Raw genomic sequence first — 18,355 nt, 5'->3', positions numbered from 1 at the left:
TTTACATTTTGTAACATGCTGTAAATATGTCATGACTGTACAAGAATTTGTCCCTGTTCACTGTTTATTCATTTCAGCTCCTCCAAGCATTCCGCTACCATTTCTTCCCTGCCATTTCCAAGTCACCTTGTGCTTCAATGTTTTTGGCTGCAGGTTTTATAAATAACTCTTGGCATAAGTCTGGAGCTAATAATAGCTCCGTCAGAACTGCAGCCTGTCACACTACAGCAGCTGTGCTCCCTTGCAACTTTCTTCTCCTTGTTCCCTCCCTCCAAACCCCAGTCCCCTTTCATCCCCAGACTCTTGTCAGTGGAGAGGAACGCTTTGAAGATGTCCTCTGAGAACTGTGAGAGCATGATACTGTGAGCACCTCAATTCTGGGGACTTGTGATAAAAAGATTAATTTCAGCTTTTTCGAATTACACTGAATCTCATCCAATTATTGAGAATGACGTGCTTCCATTTGTCACGTTACCTGAAATTATTCTTTGATTGTTTAAGGATTAATGAACATTAGTAAGCACAGTCGTTCATCGGTGAGCCACAACATCAAGCAATGCCTCACTGATTTCTATAGTACATGCTACTTATCACACCTTATTACTGAGTGCGTATAGTGCATTGTATGAACAGTAGAGCAGATACACTTCTGAAGAACAGATACTGATGTAAGTATTGATTTTTGTACTCGTACATCACACAGAAGAGAATGTCATCACACATTTTCTGTCTCCAGTGTCCATTTATTAAATGTGCTCTTTACACATAGACATTTGTATTTAACATGTTTTTGATCAGACTGGAATGTGTAGAAGAAGCTGGTCTGTATATATGCCAGAGATGTGGTTGGTTAAATTATTAAAGAAGGGATTATTTTTAGTCTTTTACTTGCCTCACATAAACATCATCCATGCATATGTATGACAAAGTGGGTTCCACAGTGTAAGATCATACATTTATGACACATTTACATTTAAATTATATTTCCCTCTTGCCCTTGTGACTTGATTTAATGTGTCTACGGCATTTCAAAGTGGGAAAAATTCTCATACCTCGGCATAAATGACATTTTTTAGATAAGACACAGTATCAAGACATACCTTAAAGGGATAGTTCAAGATCTATCATTATTTACTCATCCTCATGGCTTTCAAAAGAAGAACTTTTAATAATTTACTAGTCACTCTTTTTCATGCAATTACAATGAATGGATTCTAAAGATTTCATGCATCATGCTGTAACATATTCTGTTATTAACTAAAAAGAAAAATAACGTTTCAGAACCATATGGATCATTTTATAATACTTTTGGAGCTTGAAAGCTTCAGTAACCATTCAATATAACTGCATGGAAAAGAGCGACCACCACATTATTAAAATTTCTCTTGTATTCTCCACATATGAAAGACAGTCAGGTTTGGCACAACACAGAGGTGAGTAAATTATGCTATTTTTGGGTGAACTATCCCTTTAAATACACGAAAGTGTCCAAAGAACAAAGACTTTTGTATAATTTGTGTTGTGTGGAATATTATAAGTGCCAGCGTACGGCACCTGAGCTGGGAAACACTTCTGCTTCCAGGTACTGGATGATCCTTAAAGGGATAGTTCACTTTGAAATTAATTTTTGGTATGTTTTAGCTTACCTCAAGGGCATCCAAGATGTAGGTGTCTTTGTTTCCGCAGTAGTTTCAATTTTGATATTTTTAGGTCAAACCGTTCTTGTCTGTCAGTCATATAATGCAGGTCTATGGTCACCACCTCAAAGAGCGTGCACAGAGAAGTCCAAATTAAACATGATTTAATGACTCGTAAATGTAAGTACACATTGATGGCCTAAGACACGAAACGAGCGGTTTGTGTGAGAAAACGAATAGTATTTATATCGTTTTTACCTCTTGTAACCACAGCCACGTCCAAGTGATCTGAGGGCGCGGGCGCTTCGGTCTTTTCCGGCAAGCGCCGGCAATCGCCGGAAGTGATCTCTCACGCGTGTATGTCACTCATTGTTTACACAGAGATTTCGGAAGTGTTACCTTTCACTGTGAAGATCTAAACATATTTAGATATACAGGAAATCGCAATGGAAGACGATTTCGTTATATCAACAGACGTTGAATTTTTTCGCAACCGCGCGAGAGATCACTTCCGGTGCTTTCCGGCGCTTGCGCAGACCGAAGCGCCCGCGCCCTCAGATCACTTGGACAACAATGGCTGTGGTTACAAGAGGTAAAAACGATATAAATACTGTTCGTTTTCTCACACAAACCGCTCGTTTCGTGTCTTAGGCCATCAATGTGTACTTACATTTACGAGTCATTAAATCATGTTTAATTTGGACTTCTCTGTGCACGCTCTTTGAGGTGGTGACCATAGACCTGCATTATATGACTGACAGACAAGAACGGTTTGACCTAAAAATATCAAAATTGAAACTACTGCGGAAACAAAGACACCTACATCTTGGATGCCCTTGAGGTAAGCTAAAACATACCAAAAATTAATTTCAAAGTGAACTATTCCTTTAAGCTTAGTAGGGGTTGGGAATCGAATCGAAAATCAATCCCAATTCTGGAATCGGATATTTAAGGTCAAGAATCAGATTCTTGCTAAAAATTTAAATTTTGATTCCGCTTATCGATTCCTGTGTGCACATTTGAACGTGGTTTTAAATCATTCAAGAAGATGCGAAAGAAAACTCAATTCAGCACTTGTGCGCTGTTTTCTTTGAAGCGCACATCCAGATCGCACACATAAAGCCGCCTCTCAGGTAGTGCACGAATATAGTTCTCTTTTGCATTTTCTTGCGCTTGAACGGACAAATACAAACAAAATTGTCAAAATATTCTCGTAAAACACAGTCGGTTATGTCTTAGGTAAACGTAAACAGTTCAGAAAGAAAAGGCGTGTGAAACAGTATATTGGATTCGTGCAGCTCTTAAAGTGACAGCAGCCTAATAAACCTGCTGGAGTCTGTCATAAATGTTAATCTATAACAAAAGAAAAAGAAAATCACTCACTGATTTTGACTGAGTAACTTTACTAAGGATTAATCTATATTTTATTTATAAAAAATAAAACTATGCTGTGTATTTATTTGAGCTATTGCTAATTTATTATAATTGTATTACTGACTGTATACTTACTTATCGTTAATATTTTTAGAAATGTATATTAGTTAGTTGCTCTTTAGGCTGATGATTTTTGTTTATGTTATTAAGCTGAATGTTTTGCAAAAAAACACAGAATAAATATGTTTGATATCTAAATGTTTGATAAGAACCGGAATCGATAAGCAGAATCAGAACTGAAATCGCTAAAATTCAAACAATACCTAACCCTACTCATAAACATAGAGGAGCGTCCCATGTTCTGTCCTGGCCGGAACATAAGCAATGACAGAAAGTGTACTAATGTAACATTAAAGCTGATTTTTGCCACCTTCCACCAGCTTTTTGGCAGTTTGGATTTCTAAGATAAAAGGCAGAGATGTTGGTTGTGTTCTCTCAGTCCAAAAGGAGAGACATCAATTTGAAGGCTTAGGTAATGAAGCAACATGGACTTCCCGTTTTACACATCTGTCCGTCCATAGTTAAAACCAAATGTTAAGTTCCTTGGCAAGAGGGTTATCACAGCTCTTCCAGCTGCCCAAGCAATAACCGAGCTTCCATCGCCTGACAGATCCCATAAATCGCTTCACAATGGCCATTTCAGAAGTCCTCACATTAGGACGCATCGCTCTCTCCTGAGCGCCCGCTGGAAACGGATGGTGGCATGGACGTGTTTGCAGCGGGCGCAACCCATGCTGCGGAGAGCCTCTCCGAACAACAGTAAAACGTGCCAGTTGAACTTGGCAGAGCACTCCACGTATCCACACTTCCAGCTCTTTCGGACTAAGTCAGATACGCTGTGTCGGGGGATGACGCGACCTCGCTGCAGATCACGCTTGTTGCCCACTATTAGAATGGGCGTCTCTCCAGAGCCCATGACTCTGTGGAAAGACACACAGACACAACCACTGTGAATACAGAATGCAAAAACAATTCTACACAAAAAAGATGGGTAAATTCTTATTATATTCCACAGACACCATAGAAGAACCTTTTTTGGTTCCCCAAAAATAACTTTCAGTAAAATGTGTGAAGAACATTTTCCACAACAAAGAATATTTTGTTCAAGGTAATGGTGTATGGAGGTTATTTATGAAAGGTTTAATGGGGTTCGATATATAACCCTTGGATTCTTGACGTTATGCCAAAAAGGTTCTATATAAGGAGAAATGTCTTAAATGACTACATAATACTTTCATGTTTAATGAGTTATTCAAATTTTTTGTGATAATATCTAGTGATAAAGTATGTTTGTGATAAAGTATGTTTACGAGCTGTTTGATTCATAAATCCATAAAATAAACCCTAAAAGGTTCTATAAATGAAGTGTAAGTTCTATATAGAACCTTTTCTTCTAAGAGTGTATACTATAGTGCATACATATTAGTGCAGTGCATATAGTGTATACAAAGTTTATACTACAAGGTTAGTCATTCCAAACAGGTTTGGTTACCACCGATTTCCTTTTTTTGGACAAAAACATTTAGCAAAATATCTTCTTTTATGTTTCACAGTAGAAAGAAAGTAACACAGGTTTGGAATGAAATGATGGCAGAATTTCTGTGAACAATGCCTTGAAAAGTGAATGAAACATTTGTATGTCAGGTCATCCTTATTTATTCCTGCAATTGCGGTTGATTGACTGAAAATTGTCTTATAACAGTCAGTCGACTGTTTACTTGTGATGACGTTGGGAGATATCCTGATACCTTTTTTTTCTAGTGGAATTTATTAAGGAGTTTTGAACTAGGGATGCACAACATAACAGTACTATTTTGATTATCTGTTGATATTAGTGTTTTTTTTTTTTTGGTATTTGGATGATTTTGGATAAAATAAAAAAATGTAGCAGAAGTTCTGAACTTAAAAATTTAGTAGCCAAATTGGCCGGTGAGTGATAATTTTATTATCTAATTTTATTAATTTTGAGCAAACACCAAAATCAATATTAATTTTTCACACTGTACATTCTAATGTTAAAATGCTTAAATTTACTTGTAGCATTTAAAATGGTTTTAGTGTAGTTTTTATTATTCCATTTCTATTGAGACACGCTTCTTTGAATTGAAGCGTTATCTGAATTCTTTTGGAACATAATACTACACCCACGATAAACCTTGCATATATGGGAACTACTAAATCAAACATGGTGCCTCATAAAAACACTTGAGCCAGAATTACCAACAGATTACACCAGCGCAAACACTCCTGGCGTTTAAAAACTACAGTCAAGGTTTACTAAAGACACGCAGTGGAAAACATACGTATTTAACGTAGCATATAATGAACAGAACCACCCTGCTGTGATTGTATGTCAATACAATAAAGCATTTGATGAAGTGGAATGTCTTCTTCGAGAGGATCAATTTGGGCTGCAATTTCACCAGACTGATGCAACCGTTTGAATCTCTACAAATGATCTTTCTGAAAGGTTTGGTGTTGTCTGAAGCTCTCCTCGCATCCATCTATTCTAGATGCTTCCACGATAAAGGCCCTGTTTACACCTGGTATTAAGATGTGTTTTATTCGATCGGATCGCAAGTAGATGAGGGAGACACATTCCCGTTTACACCTGGTGTTTTAATCCATCTATTTTGTCCACTTTTAACCACTTCTGTCCTGATTTCTTCGAGGGGAGGGTCTATGGGCTGATAGATAAATGTATGGCCTTGGCTTTTTCAGATATTTGGATCTAATGGACGCGACCGGAGACGACGGAAAAGCATACAGAGAGCATCAGCTTTAGTTTCTGCTCTGACAGCCACAAGATAACGCCGAATGCTGTGAGTGTGTGTTAGAAATCAGGAATGTTGAGAGAACATTGTGCTTGGTACGTTTTTCATCTTCAACCCAAACTCGGGTCTCCAGCTGACAAAGTTTAAAGTCTGGCTAGTGCGCTTCCCATAATCTTTACACATTAGGTCAGTAGGTGGAGAGTAGACGGTCTTTTGTGGCTGTTTGAACACATTCGACCACATGAGCGTTTACACTACGAAAGCAATCCGGTCTAATACGTTTTCGACTACTTCTGAAAGTGGTCAAAAGTAGACAAGCTCAAAAAGTTTCAGACCTCGTTTACGCCTGTATTTAGTGTCGTCCACTTGGGATCCGATCGACTGAAATGCATCTTAATACCAGGTGTAAACAGCCAAAGTGGCATTTCATGCATCAACATACATATTAGTGTAAATCCATGACAACATCGTAAACAGCGGCATTCGTGTGTAGATGAACGCCCTTTTTCCATCTTTGTAGAAAAATGTCTTAGTACCTTTATCAAACTGAAAGTAATTTTCAAATAAAATTGTATTGTTGTTACCTTGAAGATGAAACTAAACATTAAGCTCGTTTATCACACGTCTTCTTCTGCAGGATAGACGTTGAAAAGATTATTAATATGCCAAAACTGGCATGTCATTTTTTCCTCATTCTTTCTTCCAAAATATAGTATCTATTGGTATTCTGTGATTGTTTTTTTTATATCACGTATTGCTTGTTTGGAGAGAAATTAGGCAAATGGAAGTGGTCACTTCATAGATGCAGATAATGATCTCACATCACAACACTGAAATGTTAAACATCTTTAATGGGCTTTGAAAGATGTGAATGATTGTGGCTCAACCTTAAGTTTATCAAGCGACGAGAATACTTTTTATTTTATTTTAATTTTGCATGCGTGTGACGTACAACACAGAAGCTCTGCGCCGTTACACTACGTGATCTCACTCGAGGCCCACAGAGAAGGAAATGATTAGTTGAATAAAGTCGTTATTTTTGTTTTGTTTTGCGCACAGAAAGTATTCTCGTCGCTTGATAAACTTAATATTGAGCCACTGTAGTCACTCGGACTATTTTAACGATGTTTTTACTAACTTTTCTGGGCCGGCAAGTTTCATTAACATAGAAGCCTATGAAGGAGTGAGACCGCTCTCAGATTTCATCAAAAATATCTCAATTTGTGTTCTGAAGATGAACGAAAGTCTTACAGGGTTGGAACAACATGAGGGAGAGTAATTGCTGACGGAATTTTCATTTTTGGGTGAACAAACCCTTTAAGTAGGAAAAAACAACTAGCAAAACAACAGTACAATCCATTGAACGCACTACTATACGTGTTCTATCCCTCACATGCTTGTTGTTTTCCTTCCTGTCAAATAAAAATAAAATGGCGCTACCCTGACTAAGGTCTATTAGTCAGAGAGAGGGTTTTCGCCTGTTGGTGTCTAGCAGCCTCTCGTATGTGTTGCGTGTGCAAACGGCTTCAGTGCAGCTCCGAAGTGACAGGCTGTCAAGAGTCGGGCTGTTCTATCCACCTCTCGTCCGGTCTCCAACAGAGAGCACACATCCCGGAGAGCAGCTTATGTCTCCACACTTATCTGTGTTCGAGATGACCTGTGCCTCTGACAGCTCTGAAAAAAGACAAATAGATTTCCAATTGTTTCACCTCACAGAGGCTTTCCACAGCGCTGCACACCGGACTGTACTGGGAAGGAAAGCCAAAAATAGACTTCTGCTGTGGAAAATACTGCGAATGGACAGATACAGTTCTGATGTGGAGTCATTTCAAAACTTAATCATTCAGAGCTGATCCCATGTCTGATGTGTGTCTGCGTACTGATAAGAAGATTGTGGCGTAAACACAATTAGCCCCAAACCTCCTCAGACCCAATACTGTCAGTCACCGCGTAACTCTGGGTCTTGAATTGACAGAAACCACCAGCATTGTCCATCAGTCATCGTGTGTGACGGCTCTGGTCTCTGATCCCTGACACAATCATTTCTTTCGCAAACACAGCAGAGACCCTCCGCAAACAGAATTCATTCATCATTCATTCACTAACTCGATCTATTCTTTGATTCATTCATTTAGTCATTAATATTTACGAGTTTTGACTGTCAGTCTGGATTGCTGTGCTAAATCCGACATGAGTTGTGCTTCAATCTCGAACATGATCGGACTGAAAGGCAGGGACTATAACATTAACTACCGTTGGGGACTAACATATGGAAGCTTGTTTCCAAAACAGAATAAAAAATAAAGGTAATCGTGATTTTTTTCATCTCCCAGCTCTGACTTTTTCTCGCCTTTTTTCTACCTTACATTTCTGTGAAACAAAATCAGAATGGCGAGATTTAAAGTCACAATTGAGAGTACGAATTGCGAATTTGCGAGATTTGACGAGGACAGTGACGATGGTAAAAAACATTTGCTCAAATTGAACCCTTCCAAGTACCAAAAGGTAACAACATATACTTTATTTTATTGATTTGTAATTGTTAATGAAATATCAGGAGAGTTTTATGCTATTACGGCAGGTAGAGATCCATCCATGTTAGATATAGATCTGAGTCGTTAAATATTATAGTATTGATTGGCGAAACATTTATGCATTTAAAGGGATAGTTCACCCAAAAATGAAAATTAGCCCATGATTTACTAACCCTGAAGCCATCCTAGGTGTATATGACATTATTCTTTCAGACGAATACAATCGGAGTTATATTAAAAAATGCCCTGGCTCTTCCAAGCCTTATAATGGGAGTCAATGGGTATATTTTTTGTAAGTCCATCAAAACGCATCCATCCGTGATAAAAGTGCTCGAAACGGCTCTGGCGGGTTAATAAAGGCCTTCTGAAGTGAAGCGATGCGTTCGTGTAAGAAAAATATCCATATTTAAAACTTTACCGACTAAAATAACTAGCTTCTTGCAGTCGACCAACGCCAAATTATAAGGCTTTGAAGAGCCAGGACATTTTTTTATATAACTCTGATTGTATTCGTCTGAAATAAGAATGTCATATACACCACCTAGGATGGCTTCAGGGTGAGGGTAAATCATGGGCTAATTTTCATTTTTGGGTGAATTATCCCTTTAAGGGTTCAAAATGCTGTCGATGTACTGAATGTTTTGGACAGCTACTGTAAATGGACACTATTAATAATGTTAACAGATCTCCATACAAACTTCATCTGAGATCAGGACAGGTGGCTATTGTTTTACCAAAGATTAATTTACTGTCTCTCTTGTAATTCGTCACTCTAACAGGCTCTGTCTTATTACAAAAACGATTGACAGCGAGCGCTCTCACTTCTGTTGGTTATAAGCAGATCAGATCAGTGAATCGAACTGGCTCATCCTCCTCTTATTGTGTGGTCGAGGCTGTGAGGCAGTGTCGGGCCAAGGTGACTTAATTATGTTCTGCCTGGATCAATAAAACATGAATGTTTGTCACCGGAACTGCCTGTCTCAATGCTCAGGCCTTGACGCAAGCGAAGCATGACAGCTGACGCCATTGATTACACTAAATCTGCCTGTGAGTGACAGGCTCAGCGCTGACGCCCTCACTGACCGTTTAAGCCAATCGGTGACTGAGCTGAATTTAAATAATGATGGAGCATCACTGTTACTGTGTGTATTACTTTGATACACAGGGCATTTTAAATCCTATTGCGTAAGAAAAATAAATGTATTAAAGATATATTCTCTGAAAGCACGTCAATACATAGGCCTATATAATATAATATAATATAAAGTCAAATTTATTTATATAGCGCTTTTCACAATTCACATTGTTTTAAAGCAGCTTTACAGAAAATCATGATATTAATGTCTATAATATCTTACAAATTTATTTAAAGAGCTGGATGATAATATAGTTACATTTTGTGATCAAGATCAGTTAATTGAAATTTGCTATATGGTATATATTGCCTTACATGAGTGTACTGTAAATAGAGCTGTGTAATAATACAGTTTTTACATTTTAAGACAATGTAAGTTGACATTTTGCAACACTGTAAACCCTAATGCTCACAATAATTAATTGGTTTGAGTTAAACAAATTAGTTAAATCAAATGAACTTTTATGAGTATTTAGAACTTAATTTTTCTTTTGAGTTCACAAAATTGACACATTTTAAGTAATCTAGATTGTTTCATTGTTTTGAGTTTTTTTAACTTGTTTCTTTTAATTTAGACAAACTTAAATTTAACTGAAGCTGGTCTGGGATTTCTATTTCCCAGTATGCTTTGCCATGACACTTGGAAGGGAGAGTAAATGCTAAAATTGAGTGTTATATAATGTTTTGAGCAAGATTAATGTTAAGTGGGAGATTTTGTAGCCTAGTGTTTAATGTTTTCCTATGATTATTTAGAAGAGTTTCTGATATCCATATGTGTAATGCATTCAATGTGGTTTGTGGGGTGATGAGTGGAGCATGAGCTTGGTTTTGAGAACAGATGTTAAATGTGCTATATTGCCATACTCCTTCAGCAAATGCTATCCTATGCTTATGCTATCAAAACATTGTGTTTTTTTGTTTTTTTTTAACATTTGTGTTACCATTTAGCATTTACTGAATTATCAAGTTAAAGCTAGCCAAGTTGAGATCACAAAATAATTTTAAGTTAAATGTATGAATTAGTTACCATAATAGCAATTAAAATGTATGAGTACAAAATAAAAATATGCCAGTTCTGCTTTGAATTTCATATCTTAAATTTTTTTTTATGTAACTGATTACATCATTTTCTTTATTTTTGCCACCTTATTCGGAGTTACAGTGCAATATAAAAATAGAATTTTTATACAAATCATTTTTTCTTGTTTTAATTATGTTTTGTGATATTTTTACTGAATAAAAATGCTGATTATGAAAATGGTTTCTTGCTTTTAACTAATTTATTAGTTCATTTTACTCCTATAAATACACTATTTGGTCTTGGACGGTTTAAGACACTGTGTGACAAATTGGTCTCACATGTCACAACATTTCATTTGCACAAAAAGTGCAAGATATCCACAGAGATTGTAGCATATTGACTATAAAACACTAAGTTATTTCATCAGAGCTAAAAAAAAAAAGGTATTCGTTCACACAATAACATGATAATGAATTCAAGCAGCACCTTGCCAAACGTTTTAACATATGGATATCAAGTCAAATAGTGAATGATATCAAAGAGATATAGTATGCAGCCAAAAACAGCCACAATTAGGCCTCATCATCAAACCTGAGGGTACGAAGCAAAAAGTCTCTGAGGTTTTTGAATTGGCTTTTGAAGATGACCTTTGCAATCAGCAGATGAGAAAAGAGTTTCTGTTGATTTGGATCCAAATGATGAAGAAATGACCCGGCGTGCTGGCAGCCCATGATTACAGAAGAGTCTCGCCTTTTGAGCGTAATTACAGAACATTGAAGAAAAGAAGGGTTGAGAAACATGCGGGAGATAAAGCAGAGCAGAAAAAAATGGGAATGGACAAAAAATAGAGAGAATTTAGGTCTACGCGTATAAAGCATAACAGGAAGAGAGAAGGGGGCAAAGATGTAAATGTGTGAAGGAATAAAAAGAGAATTAAGCAAATATTCCCATCACGTACCTGGTCTCTAAGATCTGCTGCCGCATGCTTTTGACATACTCAAAGCTGTCGAAACAGCAGATGTCGTAAACCAGAATGTACACATGAGCGCTCCGGATGCCTCGACAGCAAACATCTGACCATTCCTGCACAGACATAGAGCACATTATCTAGCAACACAAGACCTTGATCATGTGAAACACAAAGCTCAGTTTACCCTATAAAGCCTACTGTGTCATATTTAATATGCAAACTTCTAAGGCCTCTAAATTATAAACATGATCAAACCTTTGCTAAAAAAAACCCTGTATTACACAATTAACTACATGCCTTCTGTCGTCTGATTGATAGTTCATCATTTTTAGCAAGTAAAAGGTAGCCTGGGAAAACCCAGACAACTCCCGGCAAATTTAGATTTGCTCTGAAAGTTAGTCTGGCAAAGAGCTCATTCAAGCCCATTTCCAATCCGTCGAAATCGAGGCACCAATCAGAAACGTTGGGGCGGGCTTTACACGATGACGACAGCGCTGGGATTTTGAAGCAGATTTTGTAGCCTACATTACAAAGATGGATGCCGCCGTCGAACATCACTCGTTCGAATCAGCTATCGCGTCTGTTTTAAGCGATTTGAACATTTTCTTTTTGTTAAAAACCGAGCAAAGAACAACACACGGAGATGTTTCTCCGCCGCTTTGCATACGTCATCTCCTTCATCGCTCTGATTGGTTTAGGTCTATCCGCGACGTCCGTTGGTGACCCTCTGGAAATGATTTGTCTATGACGCTTTGCCAGACCATAACTCAGTTACAACTGAGAATGGTCTGGTTTTAACCAGGCTAAGTAAAAGGCCTTTTAATTCTAAAAACATACAGGTCCTTGTACATGAATCTTTTTTGCTGTGAAATCTTTACTGACTTTTATATAAAGTAAACATAAGATATACTTTTATATTGTTTGTATAAGATAAACACTTACTGAACTCAAGCAACTTAAGTTTACTTGATTATCCATACATAAAACGTGAGTATCAAATATGATACATCTAGCTTTTGAGGAACCTTTATCTCTCAATCATCATTGTATTGCATTTGCATTATATGTTTTGTCCCCCGCAATAAAAACTAAAGAGCTTTTATCATAAAACTAAGCATTTAACATCTTACTAAGACCTATTATTGGTAGATATAGAGACAACTGATATTATTGTATTGTATTATATGCATTTTATGTAAGTAGTCTGCTACACTGTTATAAAAAAAACTCACTGATTTACACTTCAATCAGAATTTGATCTTATATTTGGCCCATAAATATCAGCAACTGCATCACATTGCATATTTCTGCTTAGTTTGGGCCTCTGAATAAAAAAGTATGAGCTGCATATTTTCACAATACTACACTCACCGGCCACTTTATTAGGTACACCTGTCCAACTGCTCGTTAACACTTAATTTCTAAGCAGCCAATCACATGGCGGCAACTCAGTGCATTTAGGCATGTAGACATGGTCAAGACAATCTCCTGCAGTTCAAACCGAGCATCAGTATGGGGAAGAAAGGTGATTTGAGTGACTTTGAACGTGGCATGATTGTTGGTGCCAGAAGGGCTGGTCTGAGTATTTCAGAAACTGCTAATCTACTGGGATTTTCACGCACAACCATCTCTAGGGTTTACAGAGAATGGTCCGAAAAAGAAAAAACATCCAGTGAGCGGCAGTTCTGTGGGCGGAAATGCCTTGTTGATGCCAGAGGTCAGAGGAGAATGGCCAGACTGGTTCGAGCTGATAGAAGGGCAACAGTGACTGAAATAACCACTCGTTACAACCGAGGTATGCAGCAAAGCATTTGTGAAGCCACAACACGCACAACCTTGAGGCGGATGGGCTACAACAGCAGAAGACTCCACCGGGTACCACTCATCTCCACTACAAATAGGAAAAAGAGGCTACAATTTGCAAGAGCTCACCAAAATTGAACAGTTGAAGACTGGAAAAATGTTGCCTGGTCTGATGAGTCTCGATTTCTGTTGAGACATTCAGATGTTAGAGTCAGAATTTGGCGTAAACAGAATGAGAACATGGAACCATCATGCCTTGTTACCACTGTGCAGGCTGGTGGTGGTGGTGTAATGGTGTGGGGGATGTTTTCCTGGCACACTTTAGGCCCCTTAGTGCCAATTGGGCATCGTTTAAATGCCACGGCCTACCTGAGCATTGTTTCTGACCATGTCCATCCCTTTATGGCCACCATGTACCCATCCTCTGATGGCTACTTCCACCATGTCACAAAGCTCTAATCATTTCAAATTGGTTTCTTGAACATGACAATGAGTTCACTGTACTAAAATGGCCTCCACAGTCACCAGATCTCAACCCAATAGAGCATCTTTGGGATGTGGTGGAACGGGAGATTCGCATCATGGATGTGCAGCCGACAAATCTGCGGCAACTGTGTGATGCCATCATGTCAATATGGACCAAACTCCCTGAGGAATGCTTCCAGCACCTTGTTGAATCTATACCACGAAGAATTGAGGCAGTTCTGAAGGCAAAAGGGGGTCCAACCCGTTACTAGCATGGGGTACCTAATAAAGTGGCCGGTGAGTGTATATGAGCCATAAACGCCTGATGTATTAATATGATAGATATGATTTTTTTTTTCACTAAACTGTTCCATTTAAATACAATTTCTGACCTTTCATATGTCAGGCTTTAAAGAGTTAATACAAGTGCTCAACAAAAATAATAACACTAAGCATAAACAAAACATAACATTTTCACTCTTGAACCTTGAGATTCATATTACTCATGTTCAGATGATTCATTCTGAACAGATTAATATGAGGTAGTTATAACTGAAGGAGACAGGAGTGTAACAGGTGATGCGGAAACAAGAGAGATAATGATCTCCCAATTCTTATTCTCTCCATTTGTTTGTGTATATCAGCCATGTGAAGAATGATAGAAGGCACTCTGATGCCACATTTAGCACCTTGCAAACAAATGATGTTTTATTGGAAGGTGCTTTTTCAGATAAAAATCTAGTGGTTAGTCAGGATTTGGGGAGAAATGCTCGCTTTTTCAATTGAAAAAAAGAAAAACAGTTGCCTTTTATACTGGGTATTAAGAGTTTTGTTAGATCGGATCGCAAGTAGACGAGGGAGACACATTCTGTTTTAATCCGTCTCTTTTGTCCACTTTCAACCACTTCTGTCCTGATTTCTTCGAGGGGAGGGTCTATGGGCGGGAAAATTTAGGGTTTTTTCAGATCTTTAAATCTAATGGACGAAATAATCTCGTCCAATTAACATAATGAACACGCACAGAGACGAAGGAAAAACATACGGAGAGCATCAGCTTTAGTTTCTGCTCTGACAGCCGCAAGACCAGCCGAACGCTGTGAGTGTGTGTTAGAAATCAGGAATGCTGAGAGAACATTGTGCTTGGTACGTTTTTCATCTTCAAACCAAACTTGGGTTTTCAGACGACAAAGTTTAAATCTAATGTGTTATCGACTACCTCTGGAAGTGGTTGAAAGTGGACAAGCTCAAAACGCTTTAGACCCCCGTTTACGCCTGTATTTAGTGTCGTCCACTTGTGATCCGATCGACCAAAACGCATCTTAATACCAGGTGTAAACAGGACCCTAGGTAATGATAATTCAAGGTAACCTCTAGCTCTCTGACTTTAAACTCCAATTGAGAATATAATTATAAATGTAAAGTTATGAAAGAATCCTCTCTTCCCATTGTCACTAATTCAAGCACTGAATCATTGTGACAGCACTGAGAAAGAACAGTGAGCTGAGACAAAAGGCCTTACTGCTCAAGTGGCTCTTTTATCCTTTCAAGCTGTCTGAAATCACAAGTGTTACACAGAACCATGAGTTTCCAGGCTACTGATTCATTATAAACCAATCTGCAATATAACGCTCTTACTGTGCATAAACTCAGAGCCCATAGCAAAACACTGAAAACATTCTGTTTAATTGGCCCTTCATAAACCTCCATCACCCTCGGAGACTGTTGCTGATCTGAATATCACATCATTGTATACCATGCAACTTCTATATAATGTAAATTTTCAATGGATATTACATTAATGTATGAGTTAATGAAGTGTTTCATTGCAACACATATGTATCTCTTCATCAAACTGAGGTAAACACTCCACTGGAGTCACATGGATTACTGTAATAATGCCTTTACTACCTTTCTGGGCCTTGAAAATGGTAATTGTCAATGGAGGGAGAGAAAGCTCTCAGATTTCATTGAGTTGAACGAAAGTCATACGGATTAGGAACAACATGAAGGTGAGTAATTAATGACATAATTTTATTTTTTGGGTGAACAAACCCTTTAAGTGCTTTATATATTATAGAGTATTACATATACATTATGTACTCTGATGCTGATGAGAGATGTTGATGATTGCACTATGGTCAGAGTAAAGATAATGTTACATCTCTGTTAAACCGCCTCCTTGTCGTCATTGCCTTTAATATAGTCAATGTGGACTAAAAACCTTACTGTCCATAGATAAAGTTTTTTTCTTCGCTGCTTTTACGTTCCCACCAGTGTCAAAATCAAACCTACGCCCTTGTCTGGGTATACCTCAAATGTGCTTTCTCTAAATGTGCTAAACTTTGTCCAGACACAAGGTCCGGTCAGAGTCATATTTTGTGATATGTTGGGAACCGTACCTGCAGAGAGCTGCCAGGAAAGCTGCTGATGGCTGGGTAATCTGTGATCTGAAGGTCATGCACATGACCATTGAGCACTGCGGCAGAGAGATGCACCCGCCGTGTCTTACTGGACACCGCCACCTCACTGTAGTCATTGTGAAGAAAGCGCTTCACAATGGCCGTCTTGCCCACCCCCTGAGCTCCCAGCACTGCGATCCGAAACTGAGGGGACATCGCCCTGTTTCCGCCTCGCCCCCGGTGGGCCGCCCCACCCTCCCTGCTCTCGCAAACAGCTGGCCAGTGCATTCAGAGGGGCACATGGGCCGCACATAGTCCTGACTGAAGCGCAGAAAGCAGTGGTGGCCACAGCACAGTCCCATTCATAGGCCAGCAGTACCTGCAGAAAGAGAAGTGAAACAGGAGAGAGATGAAAATGACAAACAAGAGCCCAACTCAACTAAAGAGAGAATACTCATTTGATATCATTCACTTTACATAAACTGACACAAAGATACATTTAAATAACATAACATTACTTGTAATAAATGAGAAAAACCAACAAAAACAAATATATATATATCAATATTCAAATCAAATCGGGCACATTATTTAATTGCACATGTGCACTTGACAAAGCTTTGACAATATGTCAATAATTTTTTGTAGTAATCTAAGCATCTATTGAGTTTATATATATCATAATCGGATAATTCTATTAAATATTGCAATGTGTTTATGATGTAAAGCACTTAAATGGGGTCAGGATGATTTAAATGGAGCATAGATATTAATAGAAATTGCCACACATAGGCAAAAACACGGGCAGCAGCACCTGTGTGTGTGTGTGTGTGTGTGTGTGTGTGTGTGTGTGAGCTAATCCTATAGACCTGCTGTGGGGGACAGGATGCATGATGCTGATCCAATAGTTTACTATGAATCTTCTCAGTTTCAATCAAGTGATAAGACTAATAATACGACAAAATGCTTATGTAATGTATTCTCTGCATCCAATAGAATAAAGACACACGTGTATTTACTTGTTCATTTACTTATATAGCCTATATAGCAAAATTCCTTAGTAAATGTCCTACCCGTACTATATTTATATTTAGAACACATGACAGTTTATCATTCTCACAAAGCTTTTTAGATTTGAAACGCGCGACTGTCGGTGCACAACAGCAAGACTTACCTTATGTACAGGTGAGAAGTTGCATTCTTCGTGAGGTTCGGGCGGCTGAACACCTGCTCGATCGTTCTCGTCGCGTTCTTACTCTCTCTCTCTGGTCGCATTCAGGGCAGAAGTAACCCTCAAACTGTCCTGGAGGAATATCCTGCTCTTCCCGCGTCATGTAGACCTCGCGCACTGCACGGGGCGCGCATGTTCGACCGTGTTGTTAACGGACAGATAAATCAAAGCTTGCGCGTAAAATCAGAGTGGTGGACCGCGTCGAGCCCTCGCGCCTCACCGGGTCAGCGTCACAGGTTAATTGAATTTGAAAAAAAGCTGAGAGCTCTGCTTCGTCTATGGCAAGCCTATTGAACATTGATTCCTTAAAATAGATTTCTGTGTTACTAATGCTTCTCTCTTTTTTATTATACTAGTGAGTTATCCATTAGTGACTCAATTTCAATTTCACTGTTGAATTATTCATTATAGCATACTAGAACGTATACTAAAACCAACTAGTACTAGTAGGCCTACTAATTCAATAAATGTCTAGTATTAGATCTACTTTTATATACTAGTAGTTTTTGCAAAACTCTAACAGACTACGTAAATACCAAGTTCTGGCATGAAACTCTAGATGGCACAGGCTGATAGGTCCTTAACTTATTTGGTAGTGATGGCATTGTCAGCTACATAGCACAGCTGATTGGTTGTTGTTGTATCAGCGGCCAATGAGCTGCGGCTCAACATTCAAATACCCTAAGTGTTGTCATTTGTGCTTTCAGAAACCCTCCACCTTCCCCAGCTCCACCTGTATCTCTGCTACAGGGGTTTAATCGTGTATGCTACATGTGCAGCAGCAGTAGCAGCATGTCTGTGAATGTATTGGCAGTAGCAAGTCTCGGTACTTGCTCTGCAGCAGCAGCAGCGTAGCAGATCTATTCCGCCAAGACCAAATACATTAACATTGCCTTATCCATTACCATGCCAATCTCTCCAAGATTTGTCATGACTGAACTGGTAATAATTT

General features: G+C 38.5%; 1 protein-coding gene across 1 annotated transcript; it reads right to left on the bottom strand.

The window, feature by feature from the left end:
* Positions 1-3,280: 3,280 nt before the first annotated feature.
* On the bottom strand, positions 3,281-17,652 carry LOC130082461 (ras-like protein family member 10B). Its single transcript, XM_056247308.1, has 4 exons — positions 17,347-17,652; positions 16,173-16,551; positions 11,494-11,618; positions 3,281-3,991 (listed from the first exon to the last, which is right to left on the bottom strand). The coding sequence occupies exons 2-4, from the start codon at positions 16,458-16,460 to the stop codon at positions 3,721-3,723; spliced, it is 684 nt and encodes a 227-aa protein (XP_056103283.1). The 5' UTR covers positions 16,461-16,551; positions 17,347-17,652; the 3' UTR covers positions 3,281-3,720.
* Between the last annotated feature and the right edge of the window lie 703 nt (positions 17,653-18,355).

The sequence above is a fragment of the Rhinichthys klamathensis genome, unplaced genomic scaffold (assembly GCF_029890125.1).
Source record: "Rhinichthys klamathensis goyatoka isolate OS25496 unplaced genomic scaffold, OSU_Roscu_1.1 h1tg000046l_1, whole genome shotgun sequence".
Taxonomy (NCBI): Eukaryota; Metazoa; Chordata; class Actinopteri; order Cypriniformes; family Leuciscidae; genus Rhinichthys; species Rhinichthys klamathensis.
Note: the sequence above shows the minus strand (reverse complement) of the source record. Positions and strands in the feature narration are given on the sequence as shown.